At 40.7% G+C, this 22945-nt stretch overlaps 2 protein-coding genes across 4 annotated transcripts in view; one reads left to right on the top strand and one right to left on the bottom strand.

The window, feature by feature from the left end:
- pkig (protein kinase (cAMP-dependent, catalytic) inhibitor gamma) overlaps positions 1 to 136 on the top strand; it is a 28244-nt gene extending 28108 nt beyond the window's left edge. For all 3 annotated transcript variants that reach the window (XM_080733465.1, XM_080733464.1, XM_080733466.1), the window contains exon 3: positions 1 to 136. In XM_080733465.1, coding sequence (XP_080589591.1) covers positions 1 to 80 — 80 coding nt within the window. In that variant the 3' untranslated portion in view covers positions 81 to 136.
- Positions 137 to 2397: 2261 nt separating this feature from the next.
- On the bottom strand, positions 2398 to 22663 carry ada (adenosine deaminase). The gene is made up of 11 exons (XM_080733253.1): positions 22445 to 22663; positions 16695 to 16756; positions 11105 to 11227; positions 9504 to 9647; positions 9167 to 9282; positions 7508 to 7632; positions 6358 to 6429; positions 5662 to 5763; positions 5186 to 5253; positions 4300 to 4429; positions 2398 to 2834 (listed from the first exon to the last, which is right to left on the bottom strand). The coding sequence occupies exons 1-11, from the start codon at positions 22607 to 22609 to the stop codon at positions 2730 to 2732; spliced, it is 1212 nt and encodes a 403-aa protein (XP_080589379.1). The 5' UTR covers positions 22610 to 22663; the 3' UTR covers positions 2398 to 2729.
- Positions 22664 to 22945: the final 282 nt, after the last annotated feature.

The raw sequence follows: 22945 nt of genomic DNA, 5'->3' as shown, positions 1-22945 counted from the left end.
GTGTGTCCGGGGGCTCGCCCCCCCCTGAGGGCGAGGTATCTACCAGCCCAGAGGCCCCGGCGAATGGAGACCCCTCCTAAACACCCTCCGCAGATGGGAGGGGGAGAATGAAAGAGGGTGCGTGGGGGGAGGGCGGGGGGAAAAGAGGAGGAGAGAGAGTGAAAGTAGGAAGGACTGGAGAAAAGGGAACGAGAAAGAGAGAAAGAATCTATTGGTTGTCCCTGAGCAGACACGCTCTTCCCACAGGCCCCTCTTCATGCCATGGCGAGGACACCTTCTCTCTGTATATGGAGCCTTGTTGGCCCAAATGCATGCTTCTCTTAATCAGAACAGATAGTAATGACAGGAAGAAAATGGAGTGGAACTGACAATGGAGAAGCTGCTCTTTTACTCTGGTAGTGATTTGTATCTCTTGGCGTGACGAGAAAGCACAGGAACTCTGGATTTAGCTTCTCTGGAGCCTGACTGGTGTGGAACAATATACATTTATATATATACACACACACAACGTTGTTCCAGCCTAATATGGAAGTCCATCTAAGGAGAGCGTTACATAACCACCGGTTTGTCATTTTCTTTGACGTATGTATGTTTTGTGACCCTCATTAATTTTCATCATTTACTCTTCTTTGTATAATTCTTTTTCATTTTTAGCCCTTTTCATTTTTCAAGTATCCAGTATAGTTGCAATGGAGTCTCTACGGTATGGAGGTCATATTTATTGCAAAATGTTCAGTGATAACTTTGTAATAGGAATTTTCTTTGTGTAATAAATCGCATTCGTTGCATTTAATGTTGTAAGGTGTATATGTTTGCACAAGGGAACTTAACCACTTAAACCCTATATACATTGTTTACCAGGGTCCTCCAGGCGAATGTATTTGGTCCCGTCCTTTTTTCCTTCTATATACCAAATCCTTTCATTGAAAATACCAGATCTACAGGCTAACAATGTGACACGTTGCAAGCTTGTAGATCTCCTATTTTTGCCGTATGTGTACCTTTGCAGAATGTTGGCCTATTATGACAAGCCCAGAATAGGGAGAATAGGGTTCATGTGGTTAATTAAGATTTCTATCAGGTTTGAAAACCTTAAACCATATTCGCGTTTATTATAACCCTAGAACTGGTTGGTCCTCGGCAGAGATTAATGAGAATGTAGCACAGAGTGGTGCAGGAGCCATAAATATTATTGAATGCCACTTTTGTGTACATTAGGGTGGCTACAGGAAGCCAGTGTTTACATTCCCATCTAGAATGCCCTCCTGTTCACATTTATTTCCATATCCAATAAAGAAACAGAACATGTCAAGACTTTATTTATTTTTGAATCTGAAAAAAAAACAACTAAACATAGAAGGGTCTCTGCATGTGCCGAGCTTCAGATGGTGTCCAGTTCAAGAGCCCCCATGAGGTTATTGTGGTCTAATGTCATGAGGTACTGTAGTTATATATGTAGTTATATATGGCAAAGAGGAATAATAGTTTTCATACACCAAAGGATGTGCTGGATCATTTTCAGTTACATTTTAAAAACTTTGCATCAATAGAATTGCATTCATTAATCATTCCCATACCATTATGATGAACTGTACAACCAATTCAACTCACTTTCCTCCTTTTGAGGTAATAGTTGTATGCCACCTAGTGTTCATACTCAGAACAACAAATAAGAGGCATGGGGTTAAGGATGTATGTTAGTATGACTTATTTGGGCAACCGGAAGAGGTTACACACTAGCCTACAATGTGTTTTCCCCACAGGCCAAGTATTTTCTTTTTTTTTTAAATCATGCACAATAATAAATCAAACTTCACCAAATTCTACAGTATGAAGTACACACCCTTCATCAGAGAAGTTAAGAGATGATATGATTTAAATTCAAGAAGGACAAGATTGAATTAGTTATGACAAGGATGCTTGACAATTAAGCCTCGCCCCAAATGATCTATGGTCTTGAATAAAAAGGATGTTACTACTGTGTTATATCACATGTTGCTGCACCAGTAAACTAGCGTAGCAGGTAAGCATCATAGTCATATAGCATATTAACTCAATGTCTGATGAGAAGGAAATGCTAATGGAAAGATAGTAAGTCACTTACTATAAGTGCCCGATGGGGTAGTGACAGCATGGTGAGGGAAGATTGAATGGTACTCTGGCTAGGGATGAGGAGAGAGTCTGCAAATGAGGTTGAGTCTGAAGAGATGGCTTGTCAGACTGTGATGGGTAACTGAAGATGAGGTCATTCCACAGCTTTGGAGCCAGGAGGGAAAGGGGTTTTGGCCTTCTGGAGCGATGGCCAGTTTATTGTATGAAATGGAGCCTTGCAGAGCTTGTACATCTAATAATTTTGAATATCCACAGCTAAAAATCTAAAATGACACCCAGTTTTAATAGGTTAAGACTATGATGACTTTTTATTGTTTAGTTAAGACCATGATATAGCTTTATAAACTCCTCAGTAAACAAAAGTAGTATCAAAAAAATATATCAACACTGCTAAACACAAGCATTTTATAAATATGTACTGTAGATGTTGTCCCAACAGTCAGTTCAGTTCAGTACAGAGATGTACAGTGCTGGTTCTGCAGAGCATATAAAGGCTGGTGATGTTTATGTGTGTTTTCAAAGGAGGGAGACATTCCTATGTGTCTGGTGGGGGTGGAGGAGGTACGGTTGGTTCCTGTGATGACTTGCATTGCTCCCTCATGACTTCAGTGTTCCTATCAGAAGGCAGTGCTCTGCACCATCCCGTAGGCCTCGTACAGCTGGTTGAGGAGATCCTTCTTCTCTTTCTCAGGCAAGAAGCTGGACTGAGCCGAACAGATATTCTACAAGACATGATGAGTAGAATTTAGACACTTACACTGTCAATGCCCCTGGTGGATGAATTTGTTAATGCTCTATACCAGGAGTTCTCAAACCTTTTTGGGCCGTGACCGCCAAAATAAACATATTTGAACTGGGGACCCCCCACCCTGACAAGCACTTGGAATTGTAGGTATTACATTTAATGTGACTCGGTTCCGCAGATAAATATTGTGAAAATAGCAGATCTACATGCTCACAACGCCTTGTGAGCAGCATGTAGATTGGCTATTTTCACAATGTTCACCTCTTGCTTACTTAATATTGGCCAGTCCTGTCGAATATTCGACTATTCGAATACTTTGAGGTCGAATAATTCGAATACAAAAAATCACTATTCACACACACACACACACACACACACACACACACACACACACACACACACACACACACACACACGCATAGAAATAGAAATAGTAGTCATAGGTAGACCAAGCACCTATTCAGTAAAAACTATAAAAATCCAAAACATAAAAAAATGCATACATACTGTACATGTATGGTCATTGAGGGGAGGAAAGTGCTACGGTAAGTGCTATGGGCTAAGGTGGAGTCTGAAGAGGTGAGACCACGGTAGAAGCTAGGGAGTGGGTCTGCAGTTCTGTTTTACATTTTGTGTGCTGCTGCGTGTGATTCAAGGTGTATCCTGTGTCCAGCAAATTAACAAGAGCCTGTGACCCAGACTTTACCAAGCATGTATGTATGTATGTATGCAGGGTTGAATTAGTCTTGGGTCGGGCGCCCCCGCCGCCCCATATCTTACTGAGCAGCAGGGGTCTCGCCTCGCACTCAAACGGACATGCATTGATCGCAAAACCCCCAAGTTCAGACCTCGCCAACGCTTAGTGTCACAACAGGGTGTTTTAACAAAGAAACACGCCTATATGCATATCAATAGCATGTATGTATGTATGTATGTATGTATGTATGTATGAAGCCCTGCTTCATCATACAAGACTGTCATACAAAACTAGTGAAAACAAGCACACAATGCCTCTGCTGTTTTCACTAGTTTAGTACAATTTATAGATGATAAATACTAAATGAACGGTTTTGGACATATAAGGTTTCCACCCGACAACGACGATATGTTATAAATATAAGGTGCTGGGAGTGAAAATTATAACGTAGGGGTGCCTCGGATAAAAAAAAATATTTATGGGGTGCCCTGAGACAAAAAGGTTTGGGAACCCCTGATGCACAGTATGTGCTGTTAAAGTGTCTCAATTAGGTCTTTAGTGGCACCTGATGTAGTCCAGTTTTTCTCTCACTGGTGCTAATGTTCGTCTGTTTGTGCTTATTTCATTGTATGCTATTGTTTATTTTTTATTGCATTGTTTGCTATTTGTTTTTAACTTGTACAACACTTTGGTTGACTTGTCAAGTTTAATGTGCTATATAAATACATTTGGCTTGAGGTCTCACCAGTCTTTTGAATTCCTCCTCAGTAAATCCCATGTATTTGTGTACAGTGTTGTAGTCTAGGTTCAAGGTCGAGTTGAAGATCAGGGGGTCATCCGTGTTCAGGGAGTAATTGGCCTTGTCTTTTCTGAACCTGCACACACAATATAAGCAAATGAAACAAACAAACAAACAATAAAAGTGGAAACTCTAAATGAAAGACTTGTATACATTGTACCAGTAAGACTCCCTAATCGGGAGATAAGCGACCGTAGGTGGCTTATCTCCACAAATAGGGCAAAAATGTGTTTTTCCAAAATCTTCCTGATCCATGTTGATGACATGAGTGTGTAGTGATATTCGTGATTTTAGGGCAAAAACTGTAGGAGCAGTGTCCAAAAATGTTTTAAAAATCGGCCTGAAGGTGGCGCTACAATAGGGCCAAGTGAGAAATGAGGGGTGGGGTCTCCGCGTTGCCTTGGCGGACGAATAGGTACCGGCCCCGGCTCTCCCGGACGCTCCTAGCCCGAGTTACGGCATTTTATGTGCGCTGCAGTGGCAGGGGGTCCTCCACTGGGGGCGCCACCACTTTTGCATCCGTTCTGGAGCACCAGGAGTCGGTGGTCCCCGGGAATTCCCCGTGAGCAGCCCCGTTGGGGTGCTCATTTGGTCATTTTTGCACATTTGGTCATTTTTTACATCTGGGGGTCCCCCAGGGGGTCCTTGGAGGTTGTAGTTTGGCAGTCAAGGAGTGTGTGTGCAAAATTGGGCATGGATGGGGGCAACGGTTGTGGAGATATGAGCAGGGCAAAAGTGTGACGGACTGACTGACTGACTCAGCCACGGACAGCTGGTGGAGGTTTCTACAGTAAGTAGCTCCCTACGGTCGCAATTAATAATGTCAGCTTACATGATGGCAGGATGCTTGGTAAAGTCTGGGTCACAGGCCCCTGTTAATTTGCTGGACACAGGACACACCTGGAATCACAAGCAGCAGCATACAACATGTAAGAGTGAATAATTCTACTAAAACCAAGACAAAACTCATCTAACATTGACAACCTTTGCCCTTTTACTGGAGGCACATTTCTTACCACTAGGTGTCACTGTGTCATCACAACAGTATCCCTCCTATGTTATCATGCTTCTGTGATTACCAATAATAATGTCATTCCAATTTCTGATGTGATATCATATTATTGTGCAAGATAAACCATGCAAAAAACATTAAATATATTACATATTTGAACTGATAATGATAATAATTGCATTGTAAAAGATATTGGAGGTATTTGCATTAGGCATGACCTTGTCAGAGATATGTTTATGATAAACTAACTAGTTATATTGCACATAATAAAAATGGTTCACCGTAAGTCATTATACCTCAAAGTGCATGTTCTGGGCAAGCAGTTTTTTGTACAGGCCTTGGTCCTCCACTGTTCTGTATCCATGTCCAACCCGTTCTGCTTTCAGACACTCTACAGCCTAAAAATCATATTTGATGTATATTATATATACATATAGCCAGGGTTGATTAAGTAGTTTCATAAAAGTTGAAACCAGATCAGGCAAGCAATTTCTGAAGGCACACTGTCTTTGGTTGCACATTTGGCCTGTGACTTTGACATATACAGTAAGTATATTCATTGCCTAATAGTATACTTACAATCGCATAGTGGTGGCAAGAAACGTATTATTTAGTCGAGTGCTGTACTTATACAATTTTGAGGGACATTTACTTTAAACTTGTGCTCCACTTCACTACTAATTATATGACAGCTTTATTTACTAGTTACTTTGAAGACTTATTAATACAATGATTTAAGCATATTCTATCTATACCATGGCTGCATTGTGAGCTTGTAGATCAGCTATTCTTCCACCACCGCATTACTCACAGAAATTAACTGACAGAATGTGTTCTTCAAGCAATGACCAGAGTTTTCTTTGCAAGCCTCAATATCGTGAGATATAGCTTTTAATTAAATAGGTTTAGGCATTCAAATATTGTGTTGAAATGGGTGCTAAGGAAATCTGTCTTGCTCTGCTCATTGTGTCGGGGAAGGAAGGCGTACGTACCTCTTTCACCACAGACGCTGGGCCCACCTCTCCCGCATGAACCGTTCTGTGGATCCCACAACGCACTGCTTCCTGTCAACATCAGCGGTCATGGAATCAACGACAGTGCAATCACCAGAGCGGTCACGCCAAACATCTGGTTTTAAAATCAACGATGACATTCCAGTTGTTTTTTTAAATTAGACTAGGTTACTCATGTCCTCTGAATGCGCTCATTTTCCTCATGTAACACTTGTAGCTAAATGTAATAACATCATTTTGATTTCCAAATTTACTATTATCACACTCACAGTGTATTTTAAAGATATCACTTAATATTATAGTGGACTTGGACTTTGCTCTGTGCTCAGATGTTTGGCTTTTGTCACACTAAAACCTAAAGCAGATGTTGAGATGTGATCTGTCATGTCAGATTTACACAGTTTGTTACTTTCACAATATCACACTGGCTAGTTAAAAGCAGACACTGCATCAAGTACAGTCCAAATACTTAGCCAAGTTGTCTTTAGTCCTTAGTCCTCCATTTGCAGTTCCCTTTGGAGGGTGTTCAACGCTAACATGAAGACACCAGGGACTGGATTTGCAAATGTCTTTTCAAGGTTTGTTTAGTTTTTCCATGAGTGGGATTTGCAATAAAAGAAAATAGGTTTAGACAATCCCAGTAAAGAAGCTAACGATTATTTGCATGTACCATTTGACATAGACATGATGATGACTTGTAATAAGTGATTAGGTCTTTGCACACAGGGTCCGATTTTCTGTGCAGATTTTTTTTATTAAATATTATCCGAATGTGTGGACAAATTCGGCCCCGGTGTGTATGAGGTCATAGAGACATGTGTCTCATGCGGAAAATCTGACCCTGTGTGCAAAAAGGACTTCATACAGATCATCATCATACAGGCAAAACTGATTATGTAGGTTTTTACTGATATACTCCATAAGTACGATCTAAAGGCAGACATCTTATACTTACACTAGTAGGATTTACAATAAAAAAAAGGCAGAGATCTCCTTATTCTAAGCTTTGTGCAGTTAGCTCACCTTCAAAGCATATCAAAATGAGTAAGCAGCAGTTACATGCTTTTAGTTTTATTTTTCATACAGTTCAGCCTTAAAATCTGAGGTTTGGCATAGTTGCACTGCTTACCTCGTAGGCCATCCTGTGTCCTGGGTAAGCTTCACAGTTGAGGGACTCGTCACCTGCCAAGTCAATGGCCACTACTCCATTATGATGATACTTCTTACACAGCTCCACTACATCCATGGACCAGCCTGTCAAATCCAACACGTTTCATGAGAATTAAGCCAATTTATACCTCATCGTATGACTTGGTCGCTCACCAATGTTCAAGTAAAAGAATAAACACTAAGCATTGCCATCAAATTAATGTATCCTAAGGGGGATATGAGTCTGTCCATTTTATTGTAGATGGAAGTATCCAAAATATTATTTATTAGCATATTATCGTTGAGAGTCAGTCATCACACCCTGGAAAGGATTCCGTTGGTTTTACAGAGCCCCTCTAGTGTTGAGAAAGGAACAGCTCATCATGCAGTTTTGAGAAAATAACATGGCACCATGGAGGTGAATGAGTTGCGGTTATAGAATACTTCCAACAATACGAATACTAATACTAATAGCTGAAGGTGTTCATTCATAAAGACATATCTAACAGGGAAACAATTTCCAAAAACAATTTATGTTGATAAAATGAATTATACATTTTAGTGAATGTATCTTAAGCCGTACCTCACAAATACATTAGGTTAGATAAATTAGATTTCATGTAATGTACTATTTGTGTTTTAGATTATATACTGTATATGGTCCAATTAACATCCCATATTGTACACATATTGTGTATATAATAAAGTAGACCTACAGTATATTATCTAGCACTGTGGTAACAATTGCATGAACTATTGGGGAATCTTTTGACTGCTTCTCATGCAAAATTATCTTCATAGTCCAGTGTAATGCTTTCATTTCAATAAGTTCCTAATGTAGAAGGATATGAAAATGCAGGACAAAACACTCTCACAAAAAGATACTGTCTGCACACACAGAATATAATGCTGTCCCATGTTTTATTCAATAAAGAAACAACGTTTCACCTAGATACGTAGGTCTCAGGTTTATTAACCTGATGATGCCCTTCCAGGGTGGAAAGTTGTTTGTTTGTTGAATAAAGCAGGAATTGGATGCATTCGGAAATATGCATTGAGAGGTGAGAGCGTTGGTGTGCTCTCTGGACGTTCGTAAATTCAGTGCAGTCAATGCCTTGCCATTGGAAGTGCCCTGCTCGCCGCAAGTGTGTGCACTGACTGATTCCCGACTATACTCAGAAGCAGGGTTTTCCAGTCCATTGACTCTGAGCACTAATAAAAACAACAATGCTGGAAGAAAGGAAGTAATAGCGAAATGCCTATTAGGCGAGGTTAAATGCAACTAAACGAGGCAGCCGTTGCTGCCAGTAAACTGGTGTTTATTATCTGACACCCAGCACGTTAAGCAAGTGCAGGAAGTAGTGCGGTACAATACAGACGACAGGCACAAAGCAACAATACATTACCCTCCACAGACAAATATGAGTTTTACAGACCGTTCATAAATCAACTGAACTAAGCGTGCACCACTAGAGCTCTCTTAAAACTGGGCAGATTCTCTGTGCGTATATCCGAATGCAACCATTGCTTTTCTTTCCTAATCCAGAAGGACCTCTAAGGCTGAGGCAGAGATAACAGAAAGGAGGAGCTCTTCTGTCACAAGGCCATTTGGCCAGACAGGTAAATGAACGTTCATTACTTGGCATGTGGCGCATGCAGCATAGAATGGACCTGGCTTTAATATTAAAGGCCTTCTCCCCCTCTCCCAGGCCTTCATTGACTAGCTGCACCACCTCGTCTGGGCTGAGGTCACCTCTGTGGACGAAACAAAGACACAGAGTCATACGTTTGGATTGAGAGAGACGGCAAACGGAAAGCATGAACTACAAGGATATAATTATGTATAATAAATCTGTATAACGTAATGCTGAAATACTAAACACTATGACTGACTGTGTACTAGCTCAATTATCAATATCTTAAAATACAAGGTTTGTACAGGAGGCTACAGGAAAGCATTGTGACTAAATACTTACTCTTCCTGGTTCCAGGGGATGGGTTCCACTTGGGTATTAGCCAAGAAGTGGGGGCTGTATCTGACCTCAACATAAATCACCCCCTCTTTGGCTTTGTCTTCCACAAACTCATAGGCTATTCTCTTGATGGCGTCTCTGTCTCCGCTATCAATGTGACAAAGCAAAAAGCAGATGAAATATGGCACTGCGATTTATCACATTAAGAATATTTGAATCACTTGAGTCACACTCACAATAACTATTATTAAGGGGATTAATACATAAATTCAACAAACCCATTTGGCCAATATATATTAAAACTGACTGTGTGGTTCTAGCATTTAGTAGTGTGAATGATTGCCACAGAGAAGTCAATTCCTGAGCCCTTTCCCCAGCATCCACCTGTTAAACAACAACAATCCTGCATGAACTAACTAAACACAGCTAGCAAGTTCCCTGTGTAACTGAAATGGAAGAGGAAGCAATATTGCACACAAGCTTTTCAAGAGCCTCGATAAAGAATGGCCCATTCAGCGAAAAACAAGGTGATGTTTCGCTGTTGCAGACAGTCATGAGTTTTTGTTGTATTTTTCCACCCAGTTCTAGGGCCATTCAGTACCTGAATCTGTGTTTTGGTCCTTTCTATACCAATCAGCCTAGAGCTCTTTTGTGGCAGGTCCCACTCAAGTCCTGATTTTTACAAGTCTGACATAAGTTTAGGTCTATCAGCTCTACCCCTCCCCATAATTAAATATCCACACCAGTTTAGCAGTGCCCGCCAGTTACCAAGGTTATACTACAGAATCGCATAACTACATTAGTACTGTAACTATAATAGAACTACAGTGGGTTGTGAATCAAAAATTAGCTTTTTCAATAACTATGAAAATAGAACAGCTATAATGTGTTTTAGCCTCTATTTTCACTATACGTTGTACAACAAAGTATATAGGGCTTAAGTGGTTAAGTTTCAAAGCCTCTTGCATTTTAGCATTGATTCATACAGTATGTGAAATCTTATTACGGTTTTTGCTTTCAAGTCTGCAATAACAGCACAGGAGTCCAAGTCAAGTCGCAATTTCGGTGTGAATCCTGTTTGTTACTTCCAAGTCCAAATCAAGGCTCAAATATCAAGTCACCAGTGACACTGTATAGCATTCACAGTAAGTCTAAATATAAGACTGGTAATACCAAACCATTAAAACTCACTAGAACAGTATGTCACAAATCTCACAATATGTCACTTAATCCTTTTTATGGTCACATGGCAAGTAGTAGTGGAGTAAAAGTACAATATTTGGATCTGAGATGTAGTGAATTAGAAGTAAAAGTAATGGAAATTGGAAATACTCAAGTATATAACTCAAGCAAATAACTCAAAAGTGTACTTAAGTACAGTACTTAAGTAAATGTACTTTACAACACTGCAGACAGGGTAGGCCTACTATATTATGGTAAATTGTGGTTCAGAATGAAAGCTTACGATGACACATTTTGTATATTAACCTTTGGAGCCACCTTCTCCTGCACAGCATGGAAATACCTTTACTAATTCTGAAAGTAGAATCAAAACGACATAGAAGTTATCTTTTATGAGTTCCTATTCATAATTCCAGACTTACGCAACGACATGCATGTACTCAGCAAACTTCCCAAGAAACTCGGTGAGGGTAGCAGGCTTTTGGACAATAATGATCTGAGTCATCTCCTCTACAGTATCTGCTGGCAGAGTGATGCCTCGCCTCCTGGTAGGAAAGAAAAGGATAAATGTAGTTCAAGAGAAGCATAAACTCTTAACTTGATGCCCGTGGTTCATTTGTAAAGGAAATATACATTTAGGAGTTTTTCTCTTTCCCTGTGGTTTTAGGCTTTATTGTGGCAGTTTGGAAAAAGCTCAGAGTGGTACGGTATGTGTCTGGGAGTGAGAGGAGGAAAGCACTTTCAGGCGTAAATAAAGGTGTGTGTGTGTGTGTGTGTGTGTGTGTGTGTGTGTGTGTGTGTGTGTGTGTGTGTGTGTGTGTGTGTGTGTGTGTGTGCGTGCGTGCGTGCGTGCGTGCGTGCGTGCGTGCGTGTGTATGTGTGTGATACGCAGGCATACGCATGACAGAGTATCTGTGCAATGCGTGGGAGATGCTTGGGAGATGCATGCCCATGCATGCATAGACACAGCCCCATATATCTTGTTACATGCACACACACACACACACGCGCACGGAAGGATAGGATATGAGACTTGGCCTATTGATGGGGAGAATGATGGTAAATCACAGTAAAGTGCAAAGCACACCACAGATGAGATTTCTGTGAAATTGACGTACAAGTACTGTATACCACTAAGAAAAGCCCTCTGCATTATTAAAGATGCAGTGCCATGATTCTTTTCTCCCCTAAAATATCAGGTATTATGATTATACAAGGAGGAAGATTTAAAAAAAAAAAGTGTACAGAAAGAGTTAAAATTGTGTTTTATGTGGCCACACCCACCAGTTTCTTTAAGTATGCCTGGTTGTTGGGTGGGTGGTGACCCAGCTGAAGTTAGCCGAACCCAAAGTGTTGGGTGAATGGTAAAAGGGGAGGGGATGATTATATGATGTAATTTAATCTGTGTTTTTTGTGTCTTTTAGCTTTCAGGAAGTAAACACAAATACACAGGGACACATTACATTATAACCCCAACTGGTGGCCTATTAGAATAATGTTAACTTCATAGACACATACAAAACAGAAAAAGTACAAAACTATGGCACCACCTCTTTAATATATATTGGACCAGTTACCCATATATGGAGATCCCTGATACCCATATATGGAGATCGTATATGGAGATATGGGCATATTGGTTGGATTGGCGGTTCTATCAAAACATGTTGTGTACATTGTGCAAGTACAGTAACGGCAGGGGAAGCAGCTAAGAACATTGGCAAAAATCTGAGCTATCTGTGTGCAAAAGGCCCCAGATATGCTTATTCGGTTACTCGTTATATGAAAGTCCTATAAATTCTATGATGTCTGACATCATACATACCATCCCTTTTATGCCCATATATATGCCCATATATATGGAGATCCCTGTCTGTAGAACCAACCGTGTGCTGTGAGACCCCAGACATGCGTCCGTGAGTGTCAGTAACTGCTGAAAAATGTTGTTTTGTACAACAGTACATCAGGGATCTCCATATATGGGCATACAAGGGACATGGACAGAATGTGATGTCACAATGTGATGTCACGGATATCCAGGGTTTGATTTTTGATGTGATGTCACAATGTCAACAATGTGACAATAGCTATAGACTATAGACATTGAGCCGTTACGTGTCTACGTGTCTATGGATCTACGGACAAGATGAGATGGTTTTCATAGTTAACTGCGACCTACGGTCGCAATAACATGTTTGATATTGCATGATGTTTTCTGTTTTACTGGCCTGGTGCCTGAGCGTTGTTTTGATAGTGTGACTTGTATGTAATAGCAGCGTGAAGCAAAGGACTATCATCTTATCTTTACATATCTAGTATGTATTACTAGTATATCTAGTATGTATTACTAGTATCTAGTATGTATTACTAGTATCTAGTATCAATTACTAGTATCTAATATGTATTACTAGTATCTAGTATCAATTACTAGTACTAGTATGTATTACTAGTATCTAGTATGTATTACTAGTATCTAGTATCAATTACTAGTAATCTAATATGTATTACAAGTATCTAGTATCAATTACTAGTATCTAATATATATTACTAGTATCTAGTATGTATTACTAGTATCTAGTATGTATTAGTAGTATTTATTATGTATATGAATTACTAGTATCTAATATGTATTACTAGTATCTAATATGTATTACTAGTATCTAGTATGTATTACTAGTATATCTAGTATGTATTACTAGTATCGACGACTAGTGTCGACGTTCTGGTGACATCGTCCAGACGCAAGTCAGTTAACGTCATTGGGTAATTCTACGTAATGACATCATCACTCAACGACATCACCATGTCATCATCACAACCCGGCCCTTTAAAATGAATCCACAAACGACTTTTACCACAACAACTCCAGCTGCCCCTAGCGTCTTATTCTGAAATGTGTTCGTCAACACTGTTGAACGGTGTTCAAGGATCTGCTCTGGCGCCGGGAGGATTCAGTTTACCATATTAGGAGATCAACAGTCATCAACAGTTGGCCAATCAAGGAAGACATCCCAGCTTATCGGCCGTGTGGATTGGTCAAGCCTTCCGTGACGTTTGTGCCACTGAAACCAATAGAAGCAATAACACCCTCATTAGGAGTTCATTGTTTCTCAGAGCAAGGATATATAAATCTAACGTGATTTTCTGAGAGACATGTTTTGCTGGGCGGTTCATCTGACTGGAGAACCAAAAGAAGACCCTAATGCTGCTGTTACCGTTGGAGACAAGGTGTACTACTTTGGAGGGTTCTATGTTGGCAACACGGCTCAGATGGATGTCCACGTTTTCAACACAGTGTCTTTACGCTGGAGGAAGGTTCCAGTGGTGACAAAAGGAACGGGAGAGCTTCACCTTGAGGGTCCATTCAAGCACAGCGGCCACACAGCTGTGCTGATAGAAGATATTGTTTACATCTGGGGAGGGTGGAACTACCCTAGAGAAGATTACAACAACGTTCTTTATGCATTTGATTTGGACGCCCACCAATGGTTTAAACCCAGGGTTTCTGGGTCTGTTCCAGAGGAGAGGGATGACCACTCAGCCTGTGTCTTGGGGAAAGTCTTGTTTATCCATGGAGGAAACATCAGGCTGACTGGACGGACTAATGACATGTACAAGTTGGACACCACCACAATGGTCTGGTCTGTAATTGACACCAGAGGCACTCTGCCACCTGCTTCACAATGTCACTCTGCCACCATCATCGGGACAAAGATGTTTGTATTTGGGGGCTGTGGGCGTCAGGACTACAACACCATCAGAGTGTTTGACACAGAGACCAACTGCTGGCTGAACATCAATGCATCTGCACAGCTTCTTCCAGAAGAACGCTGCCATCATTCAGCTTTTGCCTACAATGGAGAGCTTTACATATTTGGTGGTGTTGGCAACAAGGACCAGACCTTCAGTGATCTGTGGAAATTCAACCCAGAGAACTTCTCCTGGAAGAAGGTTCAACCCAAGAGTAAAGGACCGGGTTCAATGCATGACATGTGCTGTTGCATGGTGGGAGATCGTATCATCCTCTTTGGCTCATACAGCAAGCCCAATGACCTGTTCATCCTAGACCTGAGTCCTAGTCTGAAGACGTTATGCAAGCTAGTGGTCATTCAGTACGGTCTGGAGCAGGCAGAACTCACACACGACATCAGGTGGGAACTGGCAGCCATGACTACTAACAGAAACTGACAATGAAAAGCAGTCCACTAAAGAATACAAAAAGATAAATGTCTTGCTGGCACAGATTCATAAACCACAGATCAGTCCATGATGTGTGTCCACTCGGAGCCCGATTGGCAGGGCTGTTGTAGGCTGTTTCATGGCTGTACTAACTGTGGGCTACAATCACGTTGATCCACGTGAGACACCGCCAAGCGAGCACCAGCACGTGAGTCGCTGTGTCGAGCGTTGTGAAGGTCGCATGAGCCGGCTCAGCACCGTTAGAAGTTGTAAACCAGGGGGCCAGAATAGTAAACCTTCATCCCCCCGACTTTCGGCACCTCTGCGGCGTGTACCGCTACGCGGTAAAGGATATATTACCAGTAAGACTCCCTAATCGGGAGATAAGCGACCGTTGGTCGCTTATCTCCACAAATAGGCCAAAAGTTTGTTTTACCAATTATTACACTCTATGTGAACATTTACATCAACAAATCCCAAGTACTGGTTTTTAGGGGTGCTGAGTGTGGCGCAGCAGCGTGTCATGCATTTTCTGCAGGGCCTTGTCAATTGCTTTGTGTTCTTGCTGCTTTTTGTTGTTGTTGATCCTCTGGAAGCAGCTGTCGGTAGGACCATATATGGATTCTGTTAGTGTGGATCTCCTAACAGGGCATCATCTGGGATACAATCCCTTTTATGCCCATATATGGAGATCCCTAACAGAATCCCTTTCATGCCCATATATGGAGATCCCTAACAGAATCCCTTTTATGCCCATATATGGAGATCCCTAACAGCATCCCTTTTATGCCCATATATGGAGATCACTAACAGTTAACAGAATCCCTTTTATGCCATTAAAGGGATTCAGTCCCTAACAGAATCCCCTTTATGCCCATATATGGAGATCCCTAACAGAATCCCTTTTATGCCCATATATGGAGATCCCTAACAGAATCCCTTTTATGCCCAGTTGGTTGCTAGGGTAAAAAAACATGGTTGCTATGGTAAACAGTTGGTTGCTAGGGTAAAACCATGGTTGCTAAGGTGGTTGCTAACGTACACTAACAGACCAGCAACAACAGACTGTTGCCACAGCAACGTACACAAAGGTTTGTGTACACATGTGGTGTGATGTCATACTGAAGATATATGACATCACACCGTACACAAACAAAGGTGTGACGTGTGACGGACGGACGGACGGACGGACGGACGGACGGCCGGTGGAGGTTTTCATAGTAAACTGCTCCCTGACGGTCGCAATTAAACAGGGGGCAATATGGGCCAGTGATATTAAATTGCTATATACACCATAATCCGTGACAATGGTAAATATGTAATTATTAGCCTACAATATAGTGCTTCTTACCTTTTATTAATAGCCTATGGCCTCACTAGGATTCCATATAGACACATCTTGACCAATGCCTCCTCACACAACCTATTACCAACCCGTATATAACTCACTGATACCCAGAACAGGAGACAAAAATAAATACATCATTTAAAAGCTGTACTGTAACTTTCCTCTTCTACCCAGGATTTGTACCCGGTTTCCTGTGCATGTGCAGTTTTTAACCATTTAACCATTTAACCATTGAGCTGATAGAGCTTGCCTGCTTGCTCAGGAGATAAATTGAATCAAATATGTGTCAGATCCTGTGTCCAGGTGAGACATGACCTTTGACACAATCTAAATGTCTCAATAGAAGAGCAGGGAGACAATCTACAACCACCCCAATTGTATACGCTTGTTATATTGTGTACATTTTATTCATTAAAAGTTATAGTGCCACTTTAAGTGAATCAATGCCAAACAAAGAAACAAAAAAGGATAACAAATTAACTTACTTGGCAACATCAAGAATAGTCTGTACTCTGATGGCGCCATCAAGATGCACATGCAGCTCAACCTGTGAATAAGAATGTCGAACAATACATTTATCTACTGTATCAACACAAGTTATTTTCAATACAGATGAATGGCACCACCTCAATCTCAACGGCCATGAGCTCAACAGTCAACAGAACACTGCCTTGCTGTCTGAATGAAAGGGCCAGACAGTCTGACAGGGACGTAGTATAGTGAAAATAAATTAGTTTCTACAACAGCCACAGTCAGAATTCCGACCACGACCGGTGTTTTAAGGTTGAGATTGACAGTACATGTAATCCCCACCTATCACAACCTGAGGGCAAAATGTATTAATTAAACTAACTTTTATTCAAAATCGATTTAAAAATTCTAGACAAATGATCCGGGACTCTTCAGATTCCTAAACTAATAATAAAAAAAGTTTCATGCTTCTAAATCACTGTTTTCTGCTAAAAAGCAATTAACCTAAGACAGGCTGTACAGTGGATTTGCAGTGGTTATGTGCAATTTGTGTGCATTTGTGATATGCTACATTATCATTGGATGAATTACATACAGTAGCACATGTGCATAAGGTTATCAAAAGGGGGGGGGGAAATAAACAGTGGCATTTTAAAAATAATTTTAAATAAATACATTAATGTGTCTCCTGGAAATGTGATGAGATGCTTTGGAATTTGCACACCGAACAAACAGCAAACTAGCTTACACATGCAACATTTGGAGCTCTTGTGTCAAGTCAAGTGAATGAGATATGGTAAAGAGCAATGTGAAGGCACCCAGAGAATTTCCTGAGAACAATAACTCCTGCTGTGAGGCAGAACTGATAACCATAGATTAAAATTCATATAAGTCACAAATTCACTGGCCACGGAACTGCTTCAGATGCTATGGTAGGGTTGAATATAAATTATCTGCCTTTGGTGGTAAAGTCCTCGATGATTTATTTAGAATAACATTATCATATCTCACTTTTTATCTGATGTTTTTTCTAGGCTATGACTCTATGTCCTACGCACTTTGCCCTTTATCAATGGATTATTAATCGTCTAATTTAGTCTAAAGGACACTTATCTCCCTCTCTTGAAGAGGCATGTCTTGTTGTGCTCTATATAATGACTATACATTCTTTTATGCATATTACCTTCACCAAAGAGGTTATGTTTTCAACCCATTCATCTATCATATCTTTATTCTCGAGTAAAGTTTTCCGGGACTTATCAATTCAATTCAACAGAACTTTATTGCCATGTTTCCATCTACTTCCTGATGTTGCGCGGCTCAGTTGTTCTTAGAGGCTGCATACGAAAAGACTCGCCCCCACCTGCCTCTGATTGGCCAACCCACTTCCGTTTCTGTGATGCATGTGGAAGCGATGCAGAATCCCTCGGTCCAGCGATGCATGCCCCAGAGCCGAAGGAGGCGTCTACCTTTCTATGGGTACCGCACCGGCACACCCCTACCCACCCAGGAGGTTGAACATGTATGAATATTCATGTAAAATAAATATCTCACGTTAATGCTATAATTTTGCGTGTTAATTTGAAAACAGGGCAAGTCGATGCATTTCTTTCCATGTCTTGGCTTGTTTTTACTTTCCTGGGGCCACTACTGCCAGGGGTAATCTGTTCGTGTGTTTCCTCAACCCACCAGGCTTGAGTTAAGACCCGCCTCGCGGAAACACGAGGACTTCCAGGAGTGGCTGAAATCCTTGCCGGACACATGGAGGGTGGATAAAGTCAGACCTAATAAAGGCATGAAGACAATATAAAACTTGTACTGAGAAAAGCCTGCATTTGCACAATGCACATCTATTAATTTGTCACTACAGTGCTCAAGATAAACTGTGCTAAAAAAAACTTGAAACTTACTTTGTACTGTGCTTAAAAAAGGGAAAACTTTGTAACTTTGCTAAAGAGAAAAACGTACTGAGAAAACTAATAATTTGTCACTACTGTGCTCAAAATAAAAACTCTTACTGATTATCAGTTAAATTGTTATAGTTTGGATATGGCTTTGGGCGTATTATGCTGCGAGTACTATTGTAATGGATCGGTAGGTAGTAGGTACAGTATTGCTTTGCACTTGAGCGAGCAGCACTAACGTTCATACCCACTTTCATACTTAAGATTATTGAGAGGGGCGTTTCCGTGATGTGGGTCTTAACTCAATCCTGGTGGGTTGAGGAAACACGCAATCTGTTCACAGTCAAGGGAAGTAACCTATGTTGGGAAATGAAAAGGTATGAACTTGAAATATCACTGGAAGGTCACCACCACCTTTTCTTTCTGGCTTTATGTTCCTTGGCTGTCTGACCAGGAAAAGGGGTAAAACATGCAAGCATAAATCAAGACACATGTTGTTCTATCTACACATGGGAGGAAAACCACACTGCACTTAAGGTGAGAAGTTATCTAATCTCAGCCAGTTACAATCACATGACAGGAAATAGGAGTGAAGGAGAAAGCTTAGGACGTGCAATCAACTGAGTGAATGTATGGAATGTAATGCGTTTCCGCTCTGAAATGATGGACATTGATAAGTTAACATAATAACATGTTCTATCCAACAGTCCTTATGCCATTGGTAAAAACAATTAGTCAGTGATTGATTTAACGTTTACAGACCAGCTTGGAAAAGAGGAGGAAATGTCCTGCGTGAGAGGGTTATGAGATAAAATGATGCGATGTGATAAGCCAACACCAACTCGGGACTCCTGAATCATTGCCCTCCACACAGGGTGTAATTAATATCGATACTTGTCGATGCTTGCTGCGATACTGTATCGATATTGAAGAATTTAAAAAAATATATATATATATTTTTTTATGTTTGTTTCTTTGCTCAGAATGCACCAAAAGTAGAGCTATGTGAAAGTGAGGCATTTAAGGAACAGTCTCGGCCATGGGAGCATGAAGGTGCACTGCACATTTATTAGTCTAATCCAGGCCATTCTCTTTGAGATAAAGTTGTTTGGGACCAACATATTGGATGGACAGACGGATGGGCAGATGGATTGACAAAATCCACCTAACCACCTTGCTGTATATCAAATAGCGAAAACAGCTGATTTTCTATTATCACTGAATGTTCGTCTAATTTCACAAAATATTCACCTATATTTTTGCAAAATGTTTGCCTATTATGTTTGAAGGGACAATAGAGTTCATGTGGTTAACCATCCTTCTAATTCTATGGTTTTAAAACATATTTTCTTTTTCTCTTCAAATTGCGTGATTTGAAGACACCCCCCCCCCCCCCCCCCCCCCCGATTTCTGCATTGCATGCCTCCACAGGCCATTTATAATGTCAATATTATGATTTCAAGTTTGCATTCTGGTGTCTGATGTGTCAATATCTGTCTGTCTGCTTTGTGAGTGCTTGCATGTGTGTGACAGGGTCAATGAAGAACTAATAAAAAGAAGAGTGTAGAAAGCAAATGTTTATAGAAATGAGCATGTTTACAGTTGATGCTGTTAGTTTTCAAAATTCCTCTTTTTGTTTACAGTGCATCTGACACTGTGTTGATGATATAATGCACTTGACAACAGCACACAGCTTTAGAGTTTAGTGTTACAATTGCAAGTCAAAAGAACATTGGCTGACCCATTTGTTCCCAAATGTTTTATGCCGAGACCCAAAAGATCATTTTGTTGGGGACTCAATCTCAGAAAAATTATGAATTAAGCACTTAAGCCCTAATTAATAGTGAAAATAGTACATCTACAGGTTTGGTGTGAGCTTGTAGATCAGCGATTTTTTTCACAAAAAAAACTTGTTCAATTTATGGAATTAGTTTTTTAAGCCTTTATTGATAGGACAGTAGACTGACAGGAAATGGGGAAGAGAGATGGGGAGTGACATGCGGCAAAGGTCATCCGGATCGGGAATCAAACCGGCGACACGCCGTCAGGCATCAGAGCCTATGTGGTATGCGCCTGGACCAGTAGGCCAGCGGGCGCCCCTAATTTATGGACTTTTCCCCCTGATTTTTGGAAATATTTTGTTATAATTTACCCACGATTGTTCCGCCAAACCCAAAATGGGCCCCAGTGTTTGGGAACCACTGGGCTTCAGGACATCCTGGGAGTTGTACTCACGTTGGGGAGGTTACTCCCAACACTAGTTGTATAGGCTACTTCTACTCGTCATCATGCATCTTTACTAACTGTGTAGGTCCTGATTTATACTTAAAGGGATAGTTTGCATCAAAATGACTTTTTTCTATTGATTTTACCGATTACTAATCCCAAGAATAGATTTATAAAGCCACAACAGTTCAAGGGTCAAAAAGGTCAAATGCCACAAAAAAGAAGCTGCATCAGCCATGCCTCTTAATAAAATAAATCATATTGCTGATAAAATTCTGTTATTTTTCAAAAATATGGTAATGATAATGGTCCAAAATTCTGTAAAAAAAACAGTTTTTTGTTAAATAAAAGATGTACAGCACCCCCAAACGGACTGGGGGAAGGTGTCTTCCAAAAAGGCAGGGAGAGTCCATGCAAACCATGTATATCATTGCTGTTTGGTGTAAACTTTGTACTGTATGTCCAAAAAGTAATATGAATATAGTGAAAATAGCCTATCCACAACACATCTGAGCTTGTAGATCTGCTATTATCACTAATTTTGTGCAACGCTTGTACAGAGCATTTATTTACTAAATAACGAAAAGGTTTGAAATATGGAAAGTTTTCTGGCCAACAGCAACCATATATGATTGATTCCCAAGTATGTGTATTGTTTCCTTTATATCTGGGTGCCTCTAAGCCTGACTTATAGTCATACGCAATTAAATTAACCACTTACTGTAACCCTATACTTCAGTGTTGGCCAATGTGATCAATGTGTGTGACATGTTATTAGTTGTAGCACATGGCTATCTCTTTGCACCAATGTTTTACTGTACATACACACACACACACACACACACACACACACACACACACACACACACACACACACACACACACACACACACACACACACACACCTGACACCTTACTGCTAGTCTTATCTCTGAGGATCCAGTTTTTTCCTCTCCTCTTATCAACTGTCATGGGCATGCTGACTCAGTGCCATGACTCCAAACTGTCCAAAGGCCACTATTTGCACAGTCTATGTTCGTTAAAACTGATCATTTTAAAGCAAAGTCAGCCTACATGTACAATTCTAATGGGATGCCACCCCTGTGAACATTGGAGAACTGTGGAAAGGAAAGTAGGAGGCTAATATCTTGGTAGTGACAAATTATTTTCAAACGACATATTGAGAAATATGTGAAACCACCATGAACTTCTTGCGCAAGATTAGGTAGGCCTATAAGGAAATACATACAATTTCAGTCTAATAAAATGTTTTTGATTTTCAATTTGCCATCATCATCAGCAGCATCATCCCCATCATCATCATCATAACCAGTGCGCATATCAGCTGGCTGTGGGCGCTGCCGCAAGCAAGTTCAATTAAGGCACTAACAAAGGATATAGATAGCACAAAAAGCAATTATGTCAGGCAATAACTACGTGCTGTTATGAATATGATCAAACAAGTGAAACAGAAGCTTTTTCTATAAATAGCCTATAGGCTATTATTGCATTTAAACACCAACCCAATTAAGTGGCGTTTTGGCCGGGATATTCTAAGAATGATTCCATGGTAAATCAGTAATTCACTACCCTTAAATGATTAATGACCACATGCTTACAATAAGTAACTGTACCTTAGGCTTGTTGAATACCACTTGTTCGGATAAATCAGCCATCGCGGAAGCGTTGGTGGGTGTGAGGACAGTAGAACTACAGAACGGGCGCCGCGACTTCAAGCTTCTCCCGGCGAGGACTCGTAACCCGACGCCAGTCGAAGCCCTACACAGTGTTATATACATGCTGTGGACACGCCTTTGTGGACCATCCAACAGGACAGGAGGAACTGCCGCACTTATCCTTTCATAGAGGGGCATTGGCTGGGCTGCAGTGCAAGCCGGCTACACTTTATACACAGAGAAACTCTTGAATGAGAGCCTATAAAGCTATCTTTACAAGGATTAACGAGCTCGTTTAGCTGCAGCTTTGTACACTAGCTGACATGGACTTAATGAAATTAGCCTGTGCCAAGCCGTTACGCAACATGGACTGTACGGTAGCTACTACTAGACTACATCATAGACCACTGTTTCCCAAACAGTGGGTCGGAACCATTTGTTGGCCGTGGACACATTTTT

This window comes from Nannobrachium achirus (assembly GCF_963921795.1).
Source record: "Nannobrachium achirus genome assembly, chromosome: 9".
Classification (NCBI taxonomy): domain Eukaryota; kingdom Metazoa; phylum Chordata; class Actinopteri; order Myctophiformes; family Myctophidae; genus Nannobrachium; species Nannobrachium achirus.
Note: the sequence above shows the minus strand (reverse complement) of the source record. Positions and strands in the feature narration are given on the sequence as shown.